We start from the raw sequence: 13,928 nt of genomic DNA, 5'->3' as shown, positions 1-13,928 counted from the left end.
TAGCTTTCTCCTGAACATCTTAATTGTGTAACATGCTGGTTATGCTTCCACCCCTCCCAGTATATTCAGAGCCAAGTTTATTTTACATCTGTGCTTTTTTAACAACTTATGACAATGCTTATTAAAAAAAAAAAAAAAAAAAAAAAAAAAAGGAAAAATAAAAACAACAAATGTAAAAAATACTTTAAGTTATGCTTAGCCCTATTACCATACCATTCTCCCTCTCATTAGGAAGGGTGTCCATTTCCTTACATCTTTTCTCCTCCTCAGCTTTAGCTGTGAAAGGATTTTCCAGACTTGGGATTCTCTGCTGTGTTTTAAATTCACTAGAAACTTAGGCACAAACGTTACTCATGATACAAAGAAGTCTACACAGTATTCCACACCAGCCAGTTTGTACAGAAAAGGAAAAAAAAAATTAGACATTTGTCACAGGATTCTCTTTTTCTGCAAGAATCATAAATACAATTGATTGTATATGCCACGACTGAGCTTGTAACACAGTTCTGAAGTCTGCAGATGTTTATGCTGCAGTTACAAAAGACAGGCCTGGAAGGGCCACCTGGCCTTTCCAAAACAGGATTGCATGCAATATACAGAATTACCAAATTTAAAAAGGTGTCACAAAACAGAAAGCTATACAATATATAATACAAGAAATACCTGGCATGGAAAAGTCTTAGTTCTAAACTATTTTAGCTTTACGTTTAATGCTTTTGAAGTTCTATTTTGTGTACATGGATGAATACATATACCCACACTTACCCTCTCCTGAGTACTAGGTTGACAATGCTAAGAATTAAGTCCCCATCTGCTTGTTACACAGAGTAAGGCTCATTTGTTTTCCACCCTACCTGTACCCCCCCTAAGAAATCTGCCTCTGCTAGATCTACTTCCCCCATAGCTGGAAGAGAAGCTTCACAAATGAGCTTCTTTCTTCTTCTTCCCCAGCTGGAAAAAGTTCTGACAAAGAGCTTAATCTGCTGTAAGCTGCTGCAGCTGCATGACCAACACGGACACAGCTCTGCCTCTCTGGAATATTTATTTGGAATTGCTGGCTCCAGAAACAGAACCCAGGAACCAGCCAGATTACTCCTTGAGTCAGATCTAGGTGTCTGTATGAAGTTTGCATATGTTAACTGCCCACAGAACTGCTTTTCTATTTTTACCTGCTAGCCCTAGTGACTCACAAAGCATCCCCAAGTTTACAAAACTCTGGAGTACCTACAGTGTGCTTTTGAAACTTGTGGAGGTTTACAACATCTTAAGCCAAGATTTCCCTCCAAACCACAGCTGATAATTAAAGCACTGCAGTTTTAAAAATGTAGACATAAAGAGCAGTGCACGTTTCAATTCAAAGGCATTTTCTAAATCACCATTCCTCAAATACCATGTAAAGATGTATGTAGGTTAACAGCTGAAGGCTTATTGATTCTCTCTGTGACAATGTATATTAAATCGTATGTGGCTCCATCACAAGTTCTGCAGTGGCCACAAAAACACCATCAGCCACTGTTATACACACCAGCTCCATGCTTTAGATGAGAACTTCATCCAACAGCACCAATCGGTGGAAAATAAATTTTAATTTTATTTTCCCCTTAGTTCCAATAGCTAATAGTCAACAATAGTCCAGTAACAGGAATGAGGAGAGGCAGCATGTGACTGCAACAGTCTCAGAGGGAAATTCCTTCCCTGGGACTGATTTTGGTGGAAGAAAAGGCATTCTCTGAAAGGATGTTTTTTTTCTCTAGTTCCATTTAAGGCTATTCTGTCAGAGGTGGAAACAAAGTAGTTGCAGGTACCTCTAATGGGTTGTTTAAAATCTCTCCTCTTCCTTTCTACACTTGAAACACTCCATCTTTATTCATAAGCAAAAGTTTGAAGAAAATAAGGATGACTCAATTAGTTGGGAGGGGAAGGCCAAACAGAATTGACATGAGAATGCATAAATAATACTTTAGGTAAAAGCTGTTTGCTTAAAGGTGGCAAAGGTTTTTTTACTGATTTATTGCCAGGGCTAGTAAGGAATACTCTAGAAAAATAAGATGTTTTGGTTTTTTTTTTAAGACTCCTATAATGGCACTAATTTACAGCAGAGTGCTCCTCTGTTGTTTTGACAGCTGTTTGTACTTTGATTTAATCTTTCAGTTTAAGTATGGTGCTCTCTCTGGGGAAGAGTAGTAATAGGTAGGCTTGATGTTTCCCAGGACTTCATCTTCCCAGTTGGGGAGGCAGCAGAAGAAGAAAGCACAACCTATTACAACAACAGTGCTGGCCCAGCCAAAGCCATAGGCCCAGCTGAACATATTATCTCCTGTCAGTGGAATGTCTTCTGTGAATTTCACTGGGTAGATGACCAAGCCTATGATCTGGAACGCAGCTGGGGAGAGAAAGAAAGAAAAACAAGAGAAAATTATAATGAATGATATTACATTTCCCACTGAAAAAGGGTACCTCTAGGTAACTCTTATGTCCTTTTAAGATCTGTAAGGATTAGTTTCAATCCTACAGCAAAATCTGCATTCTTACAGAGGTACACGACTTTTGGCCAAGGCAGATCCCAAACACCTATCTGGCTGCAGCAGCTAAAGTTGATATTCTTTAGTTGCCAGGGCACTCACCTGCCTGCCAGAGCCAGCCCTGTCCTACAGCCAGGCATAATGATCCCTGCCCAGCCGGTTGCCTCCTGCTTGCTCCACAGCCCTGTCACTCCTCTTCCTCTTGGGAAGGTGGGAAGCACCCTGGGCTCTCAGCTCCTCAGTCTTGCAGGGATAAAGGTGTCGGTTGCTCCTGTGCATGGTTTTTGGGGAAAAGCTGAAAAAGGCCACTGGAGCTCCCCTAAACAATTCTCCCCTCAGAGTTTAAATCAGCCTTCTCTTGTTTCCCATGAAAGTGAGTCATAAACCAGACAAAGACAGCTATTTCATAAAGGGAGGCTCCATCTCGCATATTTATCTGCTGATGCCTGTTTCACATGTAAAAAAATCCTTGTCTTTGCTCCCAGCCTTACCAACAACAAAGAGCAATCCTCCAATCCCTCGCACGAAGTTGAAGCGGAGGATCTCGATGGAGAAGGCAATGACTGCCAGGGCGAAACAGATGACCAGGATCACAAAGCCAACGAGGTACGTGGCAGCCGCTGCTCTTCCCCATCCTTGAAGAGAAAATAAGAAAGATGTCACATGCAGCAACGCACTGAACTGTAGCTCACTGCAGGTCTTCGGTTTCCTTTAATCATAGTTTGCTGAAATCCTTTATGTTAGAAGCAAGCAGTACTGGATGTGTCCAAACATGCAGCTGGAGAGCACAGAGGCACTATCACTGGTAGAACAGCACAGAACTCCCAGCCTGCTGACCTATCTGCTGAAAACAAGGGCATAGCACATCATGGTGGTGGAGAAAACACCTCCAAATTCTATGAAGCCACAATTCAGAGTGGATACAACCACTATGTGAGGGCACACACCCACTGAGAATGTACTTTATCGTTACCATTCCTGTTTGACATGCAACTTTACAAAGCCACTTCCATGCTTGGGGAAGTATTAGAGCAGACAAGAGAGTACCATCACAGAAGATAACTGCTTGTAAATACTAGAGATGTTAGCATACAGCTTCTTGCCTGTTTATGACAAGAATAATGCATGTGGAGCAAAATTAACATTAAAAAAAAAAAAAAGATTCAGAGTAGCTGAAGTGAGAGATGACAAAGAGAAAGCTCTTGAAGATAATTATCTATTTATTCACAGCTGAAAAAAAATAGAAACAGCTACAGTGTAGCAGGTAGAGAAGACATGTCAGAATCTGACATAAAATGGAAGAATCCTCTGCTCCTCTTTGAATCATTACTTTGATATTTGATGGGATGGGGTGATGCAAGCAACTGGAGTTTGGAGAGGCTCAGGCACAAAGAAAGTGACCTAATCCCAGCAGAGCAGCACCAGTGCTCAGAACTCCCCCACTACAGGCCAGGGCCAGGAAAACAAAGGTAAGAAGAACCTCACAGAAAAAAAACCACATCTGGCACTCCCCCCGTCACAGTAACACAGGCATCTGAAAAGGTCCTCAGTATAGCCAGACCTCGTCTTCTTTAGAAGCCAAGGAGGAGTTCAAGTGAGCCCAATGCAAGCCACAACAAGCAAAGTTGTTGCTGCCCTGGAGGCAGGATACCTGCCCACAAAGGCCAAGCCATACTGGCTACTGCTTTGTTTTCCAGTCAGCTGTCATCACAGCTCACTTCCCACATCTGCATAATTTGGGTTTCTACTTTCACACGTTCCAACAGAGGTAGGGACAGATCCTGAGCTCCCTCTGACACAGGAATAAAGGGAGCAGCAAGATCTAGGCCAGAAGATTTTCCAAAAAATCTCTTTCGTCACAGCTGCATGTTCTAACACAGCTGAAGCAACTCTGGAGAAACCCTCCTTTCAATGTGGTCTCCATTCTTCCTGTGTAAAAACTAAGTGGAAATAGACTGTGAGACAGAGAACCTTTTCGTAAAGAGTTAAAATCTTCCACCTTAACTCACATCCTCTAATGGGGAAAACCTAGTAATTTGAGACAGTGAATTAGTAAAACTCTCAGAAGCCTAGTAAAGGTGCATCAATTTACTCTCTGAAAGCAAAGCATTGTTTCACAGCTCTTTTCATTAGATCAGTCTGAATTGGTTTCTTTCCCCCTATTCCAATAGCAAAAGTGAAGCACAGCATCCATCAGTCAGATCTCAGCCCAAAGCCCCCAAAACCACTGCTCTCGCCTGAAGACAGTCACGTTAGCATAGAAAGGGTAAAGGCAAGGCTTTTCTTTCCCATCTCCCTTTGTGGAGCTACTCAAGAAAGCAAAAGCTTTCCAGTTTTGCATGTTTCACATCCCTTCCCTAAGAGAATGCTGCAGGGTGAGGAGGGAGGGAGAACACCCAATGAGCACCTGGAGATGAAAGCTACGTCAGTGGTGTGATAAAATCTTCCCATAGAAAATATTCTCTGGCATACCTAATGCAGGTACTGGATGTTGTCTCCACAGTAGAATTTAGGTAACTAATTTAAAGGCATATTTAAACATTACACACAGCCATCCCAGGACAGTTAGTTACCAGGGCTCATTCCTTTTCAGATGCATTACATGTGATAGCACAACGTAGGAAGCAAAGTCTGGCATCCATCTGCTAAAATTTAGTTTGCAAACTAAATACAGCTGCAGGTTAGACACCTTGAGGTTTGGTGCAACACAAACATGACTGGAAGAGATAAGAGCCAGAAAGCTCCCAGTGCTGTCCTTGATATTTTCATATCCTCTGTGCTTGCTTTACAAGTGTAACAAGCTTTTGGATACAGGTCAGCCCTGGCTCTCCTCACAGTGATTTATTTTCTAAACTCTGGCAATATGAAAATGACAATACATACAGCTGTAGGAGATGTCTTGTCAGGAAGATTAATATCAAGGCAAGCTTTGGTTTGGGTCTTCAGAAACAGGGCAGTAGCAGATGCCACCATTATGCACTTCAGCGGGCTTTGTGCTCACCTGTGACAGAGCTTGGTGCTGGTGACCCCATACTTTCCTCTCCTCCTGCTGGATTGTCTTCTCAAGCAATAGTTAATAAGTGGGTTATCAACTCAAGCGGGTTGATACTGATAAGACCTGATAAAATTGAGTCATAAGTGCTGGCCACAGTGCTGTCAATGGGTCTACTCTGGGTCAGCCTAGACACCAGCCATGGAAAGGCCAGCCTGCCATGTGAGACACATGAAGAGCAGAAAAAAGCTCTGTACTTGTATATATAGAGAATGTAGGAAAAACCTCAAAAAAAAAAAACTTGGAAGTCTTTTAAGAAGTGACAGATTGAAGAGGTGGGGGTAGAAGGCTGCAGCCTTAACAACTCATCGGGTGCAGCCCTTCCATGCTCCCAGCTCAAAGTGCTGCTTCCCCCACCAACCAAGACAGCAGGAGGGGCTCCTGCAGGGCTCTGACTGAAATTGATGCTTCACTGTGGGGGACCCCCCTCATCCTCATACCTTATTAAGTCAGGCTTTCCCACCTCCTTCTCCTCCCAGAGGCTCCCAAGAGCTGATTTATCCCTGCAGGCACCCAGCTCTCTCTCTGCAAGATACTCGGCCTATGGCTCCAGGCTGCTGGGAGGGGAGAAGTGCAGATTTACACTCCACTGCTGCCTTGAGAGCTGGAGAGACCTGCTCAGACTCAGAGACAGACAAATCAGTCCCAGTTTTTAGCTGGCTTGTGTTCAGAAGTACCTTGAAATCAGGAGACATTTAGCCAGAATTCAAGTTTTCAATAAAAATGGAAAAATCTCGGCTCCCTTCATTTGGTAGAGTATTTCTTACTGAAAACAGGCATAAAAAGGAGGTTTCTTTATGAAATCAAATAATAACACCACAGTAATTTGGGGCTGCATAAGCAGGAGAGCAGAAGAACAGTTGGAGGTAGTAGAGTTCCCAGGTCGGCTTTGCCTCAAAGCAGAGTCAAGTTCTTTTCATCTAATCAGCAAAGTATTTAGCAATTAGATGGTGTTGAAAGAACATTAAACTCCAACTGTTCAGGGGCTGAAGGTCTATAATTATTAGAAAGGATGAAGAGCTTTATTATATGGCTTGATTAATGATGAGTATGTAAAGGAACTAAGCTGCAAATGTTATCGTGCAATTAACTAGGAGGGGTCAGGATTATTTAAAATTAATAATGAGCATGAATAATATGATGAAACACATTTTAACACAAAACAAAAGAAAACACAACAAAACAGTAGAGCCTTAGTACTAGGTGTCTTTCCTGATTGTATTTAGCCATGGCTCAGCCTCACCAGGGGGAAGACTGGAAGCACTACAGCGCAGGATATTTAAATCTAGATTTCCCTTTAGAAATTAATAGAAGGACTGGCAAAGTAGTCTAGCAGGAAGATGAACTACTACAGAATTTGAAGCCTTTCTCATCTTAATCATTTATTTACAAAAGTAGAAGGTAGTTTGTTAGCTTGTGAATAACTGGAATCTTAGGGTAGAAGTATTTACCATGACATAGACAAGGCACATTTTTACACTATAGTTGTAATATCTTTCTGTATATAAATGGCAGTAGCAATGCGTGTTTGACCTTGAGACCCCATTAAACAGAATGCCCAAAGATATCTGCTTTTGTTGTCAAAAACAAAGGACTAGAGCACTGCTAACAAGAGAGCACTGTCAATATTATTTCTTGCTCAAAAAATGTGAAAACTTCCATGGTAGCATGACTGGTGAAGGGCAGGTATGTGCATACCCACTATGAGCACAGGACAGGCCAGAGACAAAGGTCTGTCAGAAAGGTGGGTTGAAAATTAATGTTGGGAATCACAGCTCTATTCTGGTATTCAGAGTGCAGGAAAAGCAACTGCTATACAGCAAAACTTTTTTAAAAACTCACTAGTACAAACCTGGCTTCAGCCTCTTGTACATCACACAGGAGATCAGGAAAGGCACAATCCTATAAATTTCCAGCTTTTAACTCCTGCAGGTTGCTATCAGTGAAAGCATACCTGCCCAGGGGCCAGCAAATCCCACTGGCAGGGATGCCAGCCTCACCTGGTTGCTGGGATCTGTTACTAGGGAGATTCAGTAAATATTTTCTGGGTGCAGACTGAGACACCCACTGCTACACTGCTTCCATTAGGATTTTCTTTGTGCCTGCACTTGGATGACACTATAAACAAAGTTTGTCTCCAGCACATCCTGGCATCGTAAATCAGACAGAAGCATGCCTGAAAAGAGGCGTGCTGAAAAGATAAGCATACCTATAACATTCCTCCCTTATTTACCTGGCCCCTCAGTGAAGCTGCCACATGTATTCAGCTTCAACAATAATCTGCGGTGTCAAAGTCCATGCCTCTAGGGACGCAGGTACAGTGGCACAGCCGCAGTGAAGCATGATTCACAAAGGCTGGGTTCCTACTTCTAGGTTCTTTTTTTTTTTTTTCCCTTTCTACCTGTTTGAGGGGGCGGGGGGGGGGGCTTGGTTGGTTGGTTTTTTTGTGGGGTTTTTTGGCACTTACTAAGGATTCAGATGAATGCTTCCCTTTTTCTAGGCTGGCTGCTAGGTACACTTAATGAATACCAACTGGCTGATTGTAATATAAGAAAGAGTTAACCTCCGTGGAATCTCCTTTACTGCACACAGACACACCAATATTTTACAGTGACAATTCAAAGGAAAGTCACTGGGAGCCATTCAGATCCAGGAGGACGCAGCTACCCACAAACACTGCTCTTAAACTTACAGTCTCATCACTATAAAGACAACCACCCTTTCAGAGTAACCACATTGCAAGCAATCCTTGTCATATCTGATGGCTTCCTGATACCTTTTCAACACACAGTCAACAGTTTAATCTTGCAATGGTCTACACTAAGTCATCTTGAGTCATATTATGGTGCAGTACACCAGCTCTGCATTGCAACATTTTGGTCGTTGTCCATAGACGCTGCCAGTCAGGTACTCCCCAAATCCAAACCAGTATAGAGTTAGAAACAAAAATTCTTCCTCTCCTTTTGTCCCAAATGATGTCCCAGTCTTCTTTTTCCCTTTCCATTTACTTCGTTCTCATGTGGCATTTTCAACTGTTCATTAAGAAGCAGTGCAGTTTAGGAGACATTCTTATTTGCAAATCTTTGTTTGTCTGTTCCTGCCCCTTTTTTCCCCACTTAAAATAAGTGACTTGTCTGCTTTTTCTCTTCCTCTTCTCAGCACACATGCCATGCCTCAATTAAAAAGCTGTCTAATCAAGCTTTTAATGGGAATTCACTCTGAAGTTTTCATTTTACCAGGAGAGGCACAGGATAGTTAATGCATAGTAGTTATTGTATGCAAAACACAAGCTATGCATCTCAGTTAACTTTCATTTTCCTGCAGCAGTGCTGTAAAAGCCTGCTAGACGTTTTTTCTTTGTAAATGCCCTCATCTATTTATGCTAATTGCATTAGCATAGAAAAAAGGAAACAAAATAAGTCAGACCTGAATTCACGTGTTATATCCTGTCTCTAAATGTAAATCATATTTGAGTAGACAGTAGTACTTCGTCATGAAAATTAGAAAAGAGGCAAAGTCAGGTTTGTCGAAATAAGACAAGGATTTAAAATAATTTTGGTTTAAATAAGCCGAGGCTTGAATAAATAGAGTCAAAATACTATCGATCTCGGGCAGCTTGTTAACCGGACAAAAATGCAGAAATTTGTTTTTGCCCCGAAGCACTGAGAAGAGACACCAAGCATGCACCCATCATTCTTCAGGGGTGTGAGGAGCAGTGTAAAAGTAAATTCAGCAGCTCTACAATGCTAGCACTTCTTCGCTGTGCAGTGCAAATTCCAGCAACTCTAGGGCACTAGCTTTTCCCCTCTGTCTAATGGGGGAGTGATGTTCATCACAACACACTCAAAGCTTAGCTGTCACGGGAGGATTGCCATGGAAAGCTGCTGGGAGCCAGGTTGCTGCGCTCGGGCAGCGAGGGGATGGCACAGGGCAGCAAGTCCCGGCTCTCCCAGCTGAAACGCCCGTCCAGCTTCCCAGTCCTCTAAGCACCCTCATCCAGGATCTTAAGGCGGGTCTGCTTATTTGGCCAGAAGTATTTTGAGTGAAAAGCAGATGTCATCAGACCCACGTGTTCTAGTAAAAAACCAGAAAGTCCCCCAAAACCTGAGCAACTGGGAGTGTGCAGTGAAAATATTATGCTGGCATTTCCAGATTCAGAAGCAGCTCAGCAAGATTAAACGGAGGCAGCATTACCACCTGATTTAGGCCCTCGTGGAAGAGAGATGTGTATTCAGGAAACAGTGCTCTTTCCATCTGCAAACCCAGGTCATTTCAAGCTGCAGATCAGGAGGCATCTGAATATTCAAGTTCCCTTGGCTAGGCAGGGCTAAATTAAGGTTCTCTCTTCCTCCAGAGGACTGGGGTAAGGCAGTTTCGCTGTCCCCCAGGTGTGGCTCTGCAATGGACACTCTGGGTGAAGGTTTCCACTTTCACCATCTCGCCCGTGAGGCTGTTGGAGTGGAGAGGGGGCACTGGCCAGTGTGCCAGACCAGACTGCCAAGACACTGCAGTTTGAGAATCACTGAGAGAAAGAAAACTGCAGAGCCCAAGGAACCTGTGGTCACCTTGGTGGTAAAATAACTTTTTTTAAAAAGCAACACAAGCCAACCTGGCTTCACAGTGTTGTACTGATAGGAAAAAAAAAAATAGAAAAACAAAGGAAAAAAAATTGCTCTGCAGCAACCCGGACCTATGCTTTTTTGCTAGTTTAAGCCCTGAAACAGTGTGAGTACTGTTCTGCGAAGGAAACCGCGTCCCAGAGGAAGGTAGCTGCCCCATCATAGCGTCGGGGCGACCGCTCCGGGGCCAGCACTAGCCCCATCCGCTCCCTGCCAGTCACTGCCGCCGGGTGCAGTTGGTGGCAAGGCCGGGGTCCAGGGAGGGTAGAGGAAGTGAAGGGGCTCCTCTCTTACCGTAGTCCATGAGAGACTCGCAGTTCCAGTTGAGGTCCCCATCGCCTCGGGTGCAGCTCTCCCATAATGACGCCTGCTGGACGTAAGGCTCCGACTCGGACTCCAGCCAGCCCCTGCCCGCCAGGGCGATGATGCCCATGATGATGGCCAACCCCAGCAGCAGAGGCAGAAGCCACCGGCACCTCCAGCAGGCGAGGCCGCACACCACCATCCTGCCCGGCCGGAGGGGCAACCAGAGAGCCCGGGCGTGGAGGAGGGGGTTGCGGCGGGGAGGCTCCGCTGGGACGGGACACTGCGTGCGTGTCGGTCCGAGCGGGTTTTTAAGGCGCCGGGGGAGGAGGGTGTTCCACCCACATTCCTCTGACTAAGCCTGGCGGAGAGAGAAGAGGAGAGAAGAGGAGAGGAGGGAGAGGCGGGACGGGCAGGGCCCGGTCGTCTCTCTGCTCCGATCCCTCCCTGTCCCAAACTAACCCCCGTCCCTCCGCTTGTCCTACCCGGACTCAGCCCGAAGCTTAATGCCGTGCTGGTGACACCCTCCCGCCTCTGGATCCACTTCTCCGTCGTGGCCCCGCCGCCGCAGAAAGAAACCGCAGCGATAACTTGAGGTTCTGGCGAAGTTTCACAAAGCCCTGCCCTCCTCCCGAGTATTGAGCTTCACGTTTCTCCTCTCTGTTCACTGGAGAGACAGAGTAGCGCTACCCAATATCGATAACGCTAATGATGTTACTCACTACAGGTAACAAAAGCTTGTAGTAAGTTGCTTTGCCGTGGAAATGGTGAACTCCTTGTCCATTTTTTTTTATTATTATTATTTTTACGTTTTAATGCAAGCGAGAAGATGTAAAAAAAGTGTAATTTGATCATGGAAAAATGACATTATTATCAAGGAAGTCATTGCTCGTCTGGCACCCAGATCAGCACGAAACGAATGCATGCTTGGAGTCACCACCTAATGCAGTGCTTTATTGCAGCTGTCCTCTGACTACCAACCAGCCTGTGCCTGACAAAATCCAGGAGCAGTACTAAGGAGCCATATGCCCTGATCTTTCCTCATCCCATGTCTGGAAATGTATCCCTGACTTGACCAAAACGAGGGCTTCTCCATCAGATGGCATAAATGAACACGGAAATTTTTTGTCATGGGAGAAACACTACTCCATAATAAGATCTACCACATCCCATCATGTCAACCCATTGCCTGGAACCAGCGCAGACTCTCAGACATGAGCAGACAGGTGCCAAGCATGAGACTAAAGGTGCATGTGTTTTGGGCACATAAAGTAGATGCTTTTGGTCGAGTCTGGGAGAAGTTTCAAGATCTCAACAGAGATATCAGTAGGAGAACACATCTTTGACTTCTGAAGAAAAAAAAAAAAAAAAAAAAAAAAGGGATTACCTGGATTTCATGGAGGCTAGGGATATATGAGTCCTTAGTTGATTACATCAAATGGAATTTTGTCACAGCCATGCCAAAATATGTTCCGACTATGCCCAACATCAACTCCTCAAATGACAGTGTCACAACACAGTGTCCTGTGAGGAGGGACTGTGAAAGTCATTTGAGTACCAATTGCTGGCAAACCTAGGAGAATGGATTGTGATGCTAAAACCAGAACAATGAGATTATATCAACAGAGCTAAATGGCCACTGTCTCAGGCAGCTTACCTCAAACCATGTAGAGTTTCACCAGCCCTCTCTCAACAGGTTTCTCAAAGTTCCCACCAGGAAAATCTAGAAAAATTCTTTATGTATCTATAGCATATATAAACTATGCATCTATATGTGCTCAATAATACAGTGTAAGTGAAAAATAGAACTGTGAGAAGTGTTAATTATGTTATTATTCATTAAAATGTACAATTTGTGTTAAAAAGTAGCTTTAAAATATTATTTGCATATTTGCTGCATAGCATATAGCTTTTTAATGAGTTCAAAGTTATCACAATTATTATAACATTTCCTAAAAATGGAAAAGAGGGTGTTTTAAATCAATGATTTTTAAAATTTCAATTTTTAAATATTATTGGGGACTACTTGTCATTTAACTATCTTGAGGGCTTTTACTCGCAAGTGCGTATTGACTGAAGAAATAATGAAGGGCTGGTTTTAAGATCTAATTCAGCTTTAAAACACCTATTTTGAAAAAATTAATGGCCTGCATATTCCTTACAATAGTAAGTTGTATTGTGACAAGGTATCAACTTACTGTTTAATATATATACATACATACACACACACATATATACTTTAATATACAAATACTTTTTGTTCATAACTTCTCTTCCTCTCTTTCAAAGCCAAACAAACCTTCAGTACCACACTACAAGCAAAATAATTTTCCTTCTTGACTGCTGATGGTCATGCACACTGTTCAGGTTTCATTACAAATTCATTATAAAATAGAACTGTAAGTAAATTTTGTCAGAACCACTTGCAAACATAACTCTTCAGCACACAAAGTTTGCATAAAGGAGAAGTAAGGGCAGAACTGAGCACCATGATCATCTCTTTTTGTCACAATGGCAGAACTACAGTCACAATAGCACTGAGGTCAAAAGTCAAGAGTTCAGATAGGAACATAGAGCTGGCTGCTATTTTCATTAGTTGCATTACTTGGTTTCCCAAGGCTGTGCCTGCATCCAGAGCCCTGATGCTGTGGTGGCTGGGAGGGAAAGACAAAAATCACTGAGAGCAGTCTGGCCACACCACACTGACTCCCTCCAGGCCACCTCCAGCATTAGCAGCTCTTGTCAGCTACCCTGCTTCTCCCAGTGACCCCCTCTTATTTCTTTTAAAACATCTGTCTTTTAAGCAACTGGGAAATCTACCTGAAGTTAAAAGATAACATAGCAGAGGTTTCCTTCTGTGTGACTGAGGGCCTACAACACAGTCAATGAAGTTACCTGCCTTCGGTCCTAATGTTGCTTGGATTTAGTACTGAGGAAATCTAACAAACTAATAAACCAGTGCCTCCTGCAGCAAAACAGGCAGCTCTAGCAGCATATGTAGTTTTTCCTCATCTACAGGATGTGTAGCCTGTATCTTCACAGAGACCAGATGGTAGGGCTCAGCTCTGTGGGAATGCATAAAAAACATCAGTGCTACGATCATGACTAGAAAATGCCCCAACACTTAACAAATTAAACTGAAGCAATTCTTTGCTAAACAATAAAAAAATACCTGAACCTATCTGGGCATTCTGGGTCAAGCTGCCCTGTCAAAAGTATATTATCTTCAGCTATGAACACAGCTATGTGTTCTGTAGTTATTCTGAAAAGCAAGATCATCTTCACAAATTTTCCTTTTACCATGGAAAATAAGAATCATAAGGTTCTTTCATTATCACTATCCTTACCTGTAATTATTTATTACATAAGTAATTAGATAATTTTATAATATTTGGTGTTCTATAAGTGATGTTTTTTCTCTGCCTTCCTGGG

General features: G+C 43.1%; 1 protein-coding gene across 1 annotated transcript; it reads right to left on the bottom strand.

The window, feature by feature from the left end:
* Positions 1 to 157: 157 nt before the first annotated feature.
* PERP (p53 apoptosis effector related to PMP22) lies at positions 158 to 10,821 on the bottom strand. The gene is made up of 3 exons (XM_008494053.2): positions 10,488 to 10,821; positions 3,014 to 3,157; positions 158 to 2,383 (listed from the first exon to the last, which is right to left on the bottom strand). The coding sequence occupies exons 1-3, from the start codon at positions 10,696 to 10,698 to the stop codon at positions 2,148 to 2,150; spliced, it is 591 nt and encodes a 196-aa protein (XP_008492275.1). The 5' UTR covers positions 10,699 to 10,821; the 3' UTR covers positions 158 to 2,147.
* Between the last annotated feature and the right edge of the window lie 3,107 nt (positions 10,822 to 13,928).

Source organism: Calypte anna, chromosome 3 (assembly GCF_003957555.1).
Source record: "Calypte anna isolate BGI_N300 chromosome 3, bCalAnn1_v1.p, whole genome shotgun sequence".
NCBI lineage: Eukaryota > Metazoa > Chordata > Aves > Apodiformes > Trochilidae > Calypte > Calypte anna.
Note: the sequence above shows the minus strand (reverse complement) of the source record. Positions and strands in the feature narration are given on the sequence as shown.

What these genes read in the sequence shown, in the direction of transcription:
- PERP (XM_008494053.2), bottom strand. Translation starts at nt 10,698, where the DNA reads ATGGTGGTGTGCGGCCTCGCCTGCTGGAGGTGCCGGTGGCTTCTGCCT. An exon ending in CGAGTCTCTCATGGACTACG is followed by an intron (nt 3,158 to 10,487) that starts GTAAGAGAGGAG and finishes TTTCTCTTCAAG; the next exon opens with GATGGGGAAGAGCAGCGGCT. An exon ending in AGGATTGCTCTTTGTTGTTG is followed by an intron (nt 2,384 to 3,013) that starts GTAAGGCTGGGA and finishes TTCTCTCCCCAG; the next exon opens with CTGCGTTCCAGATCATAGGC.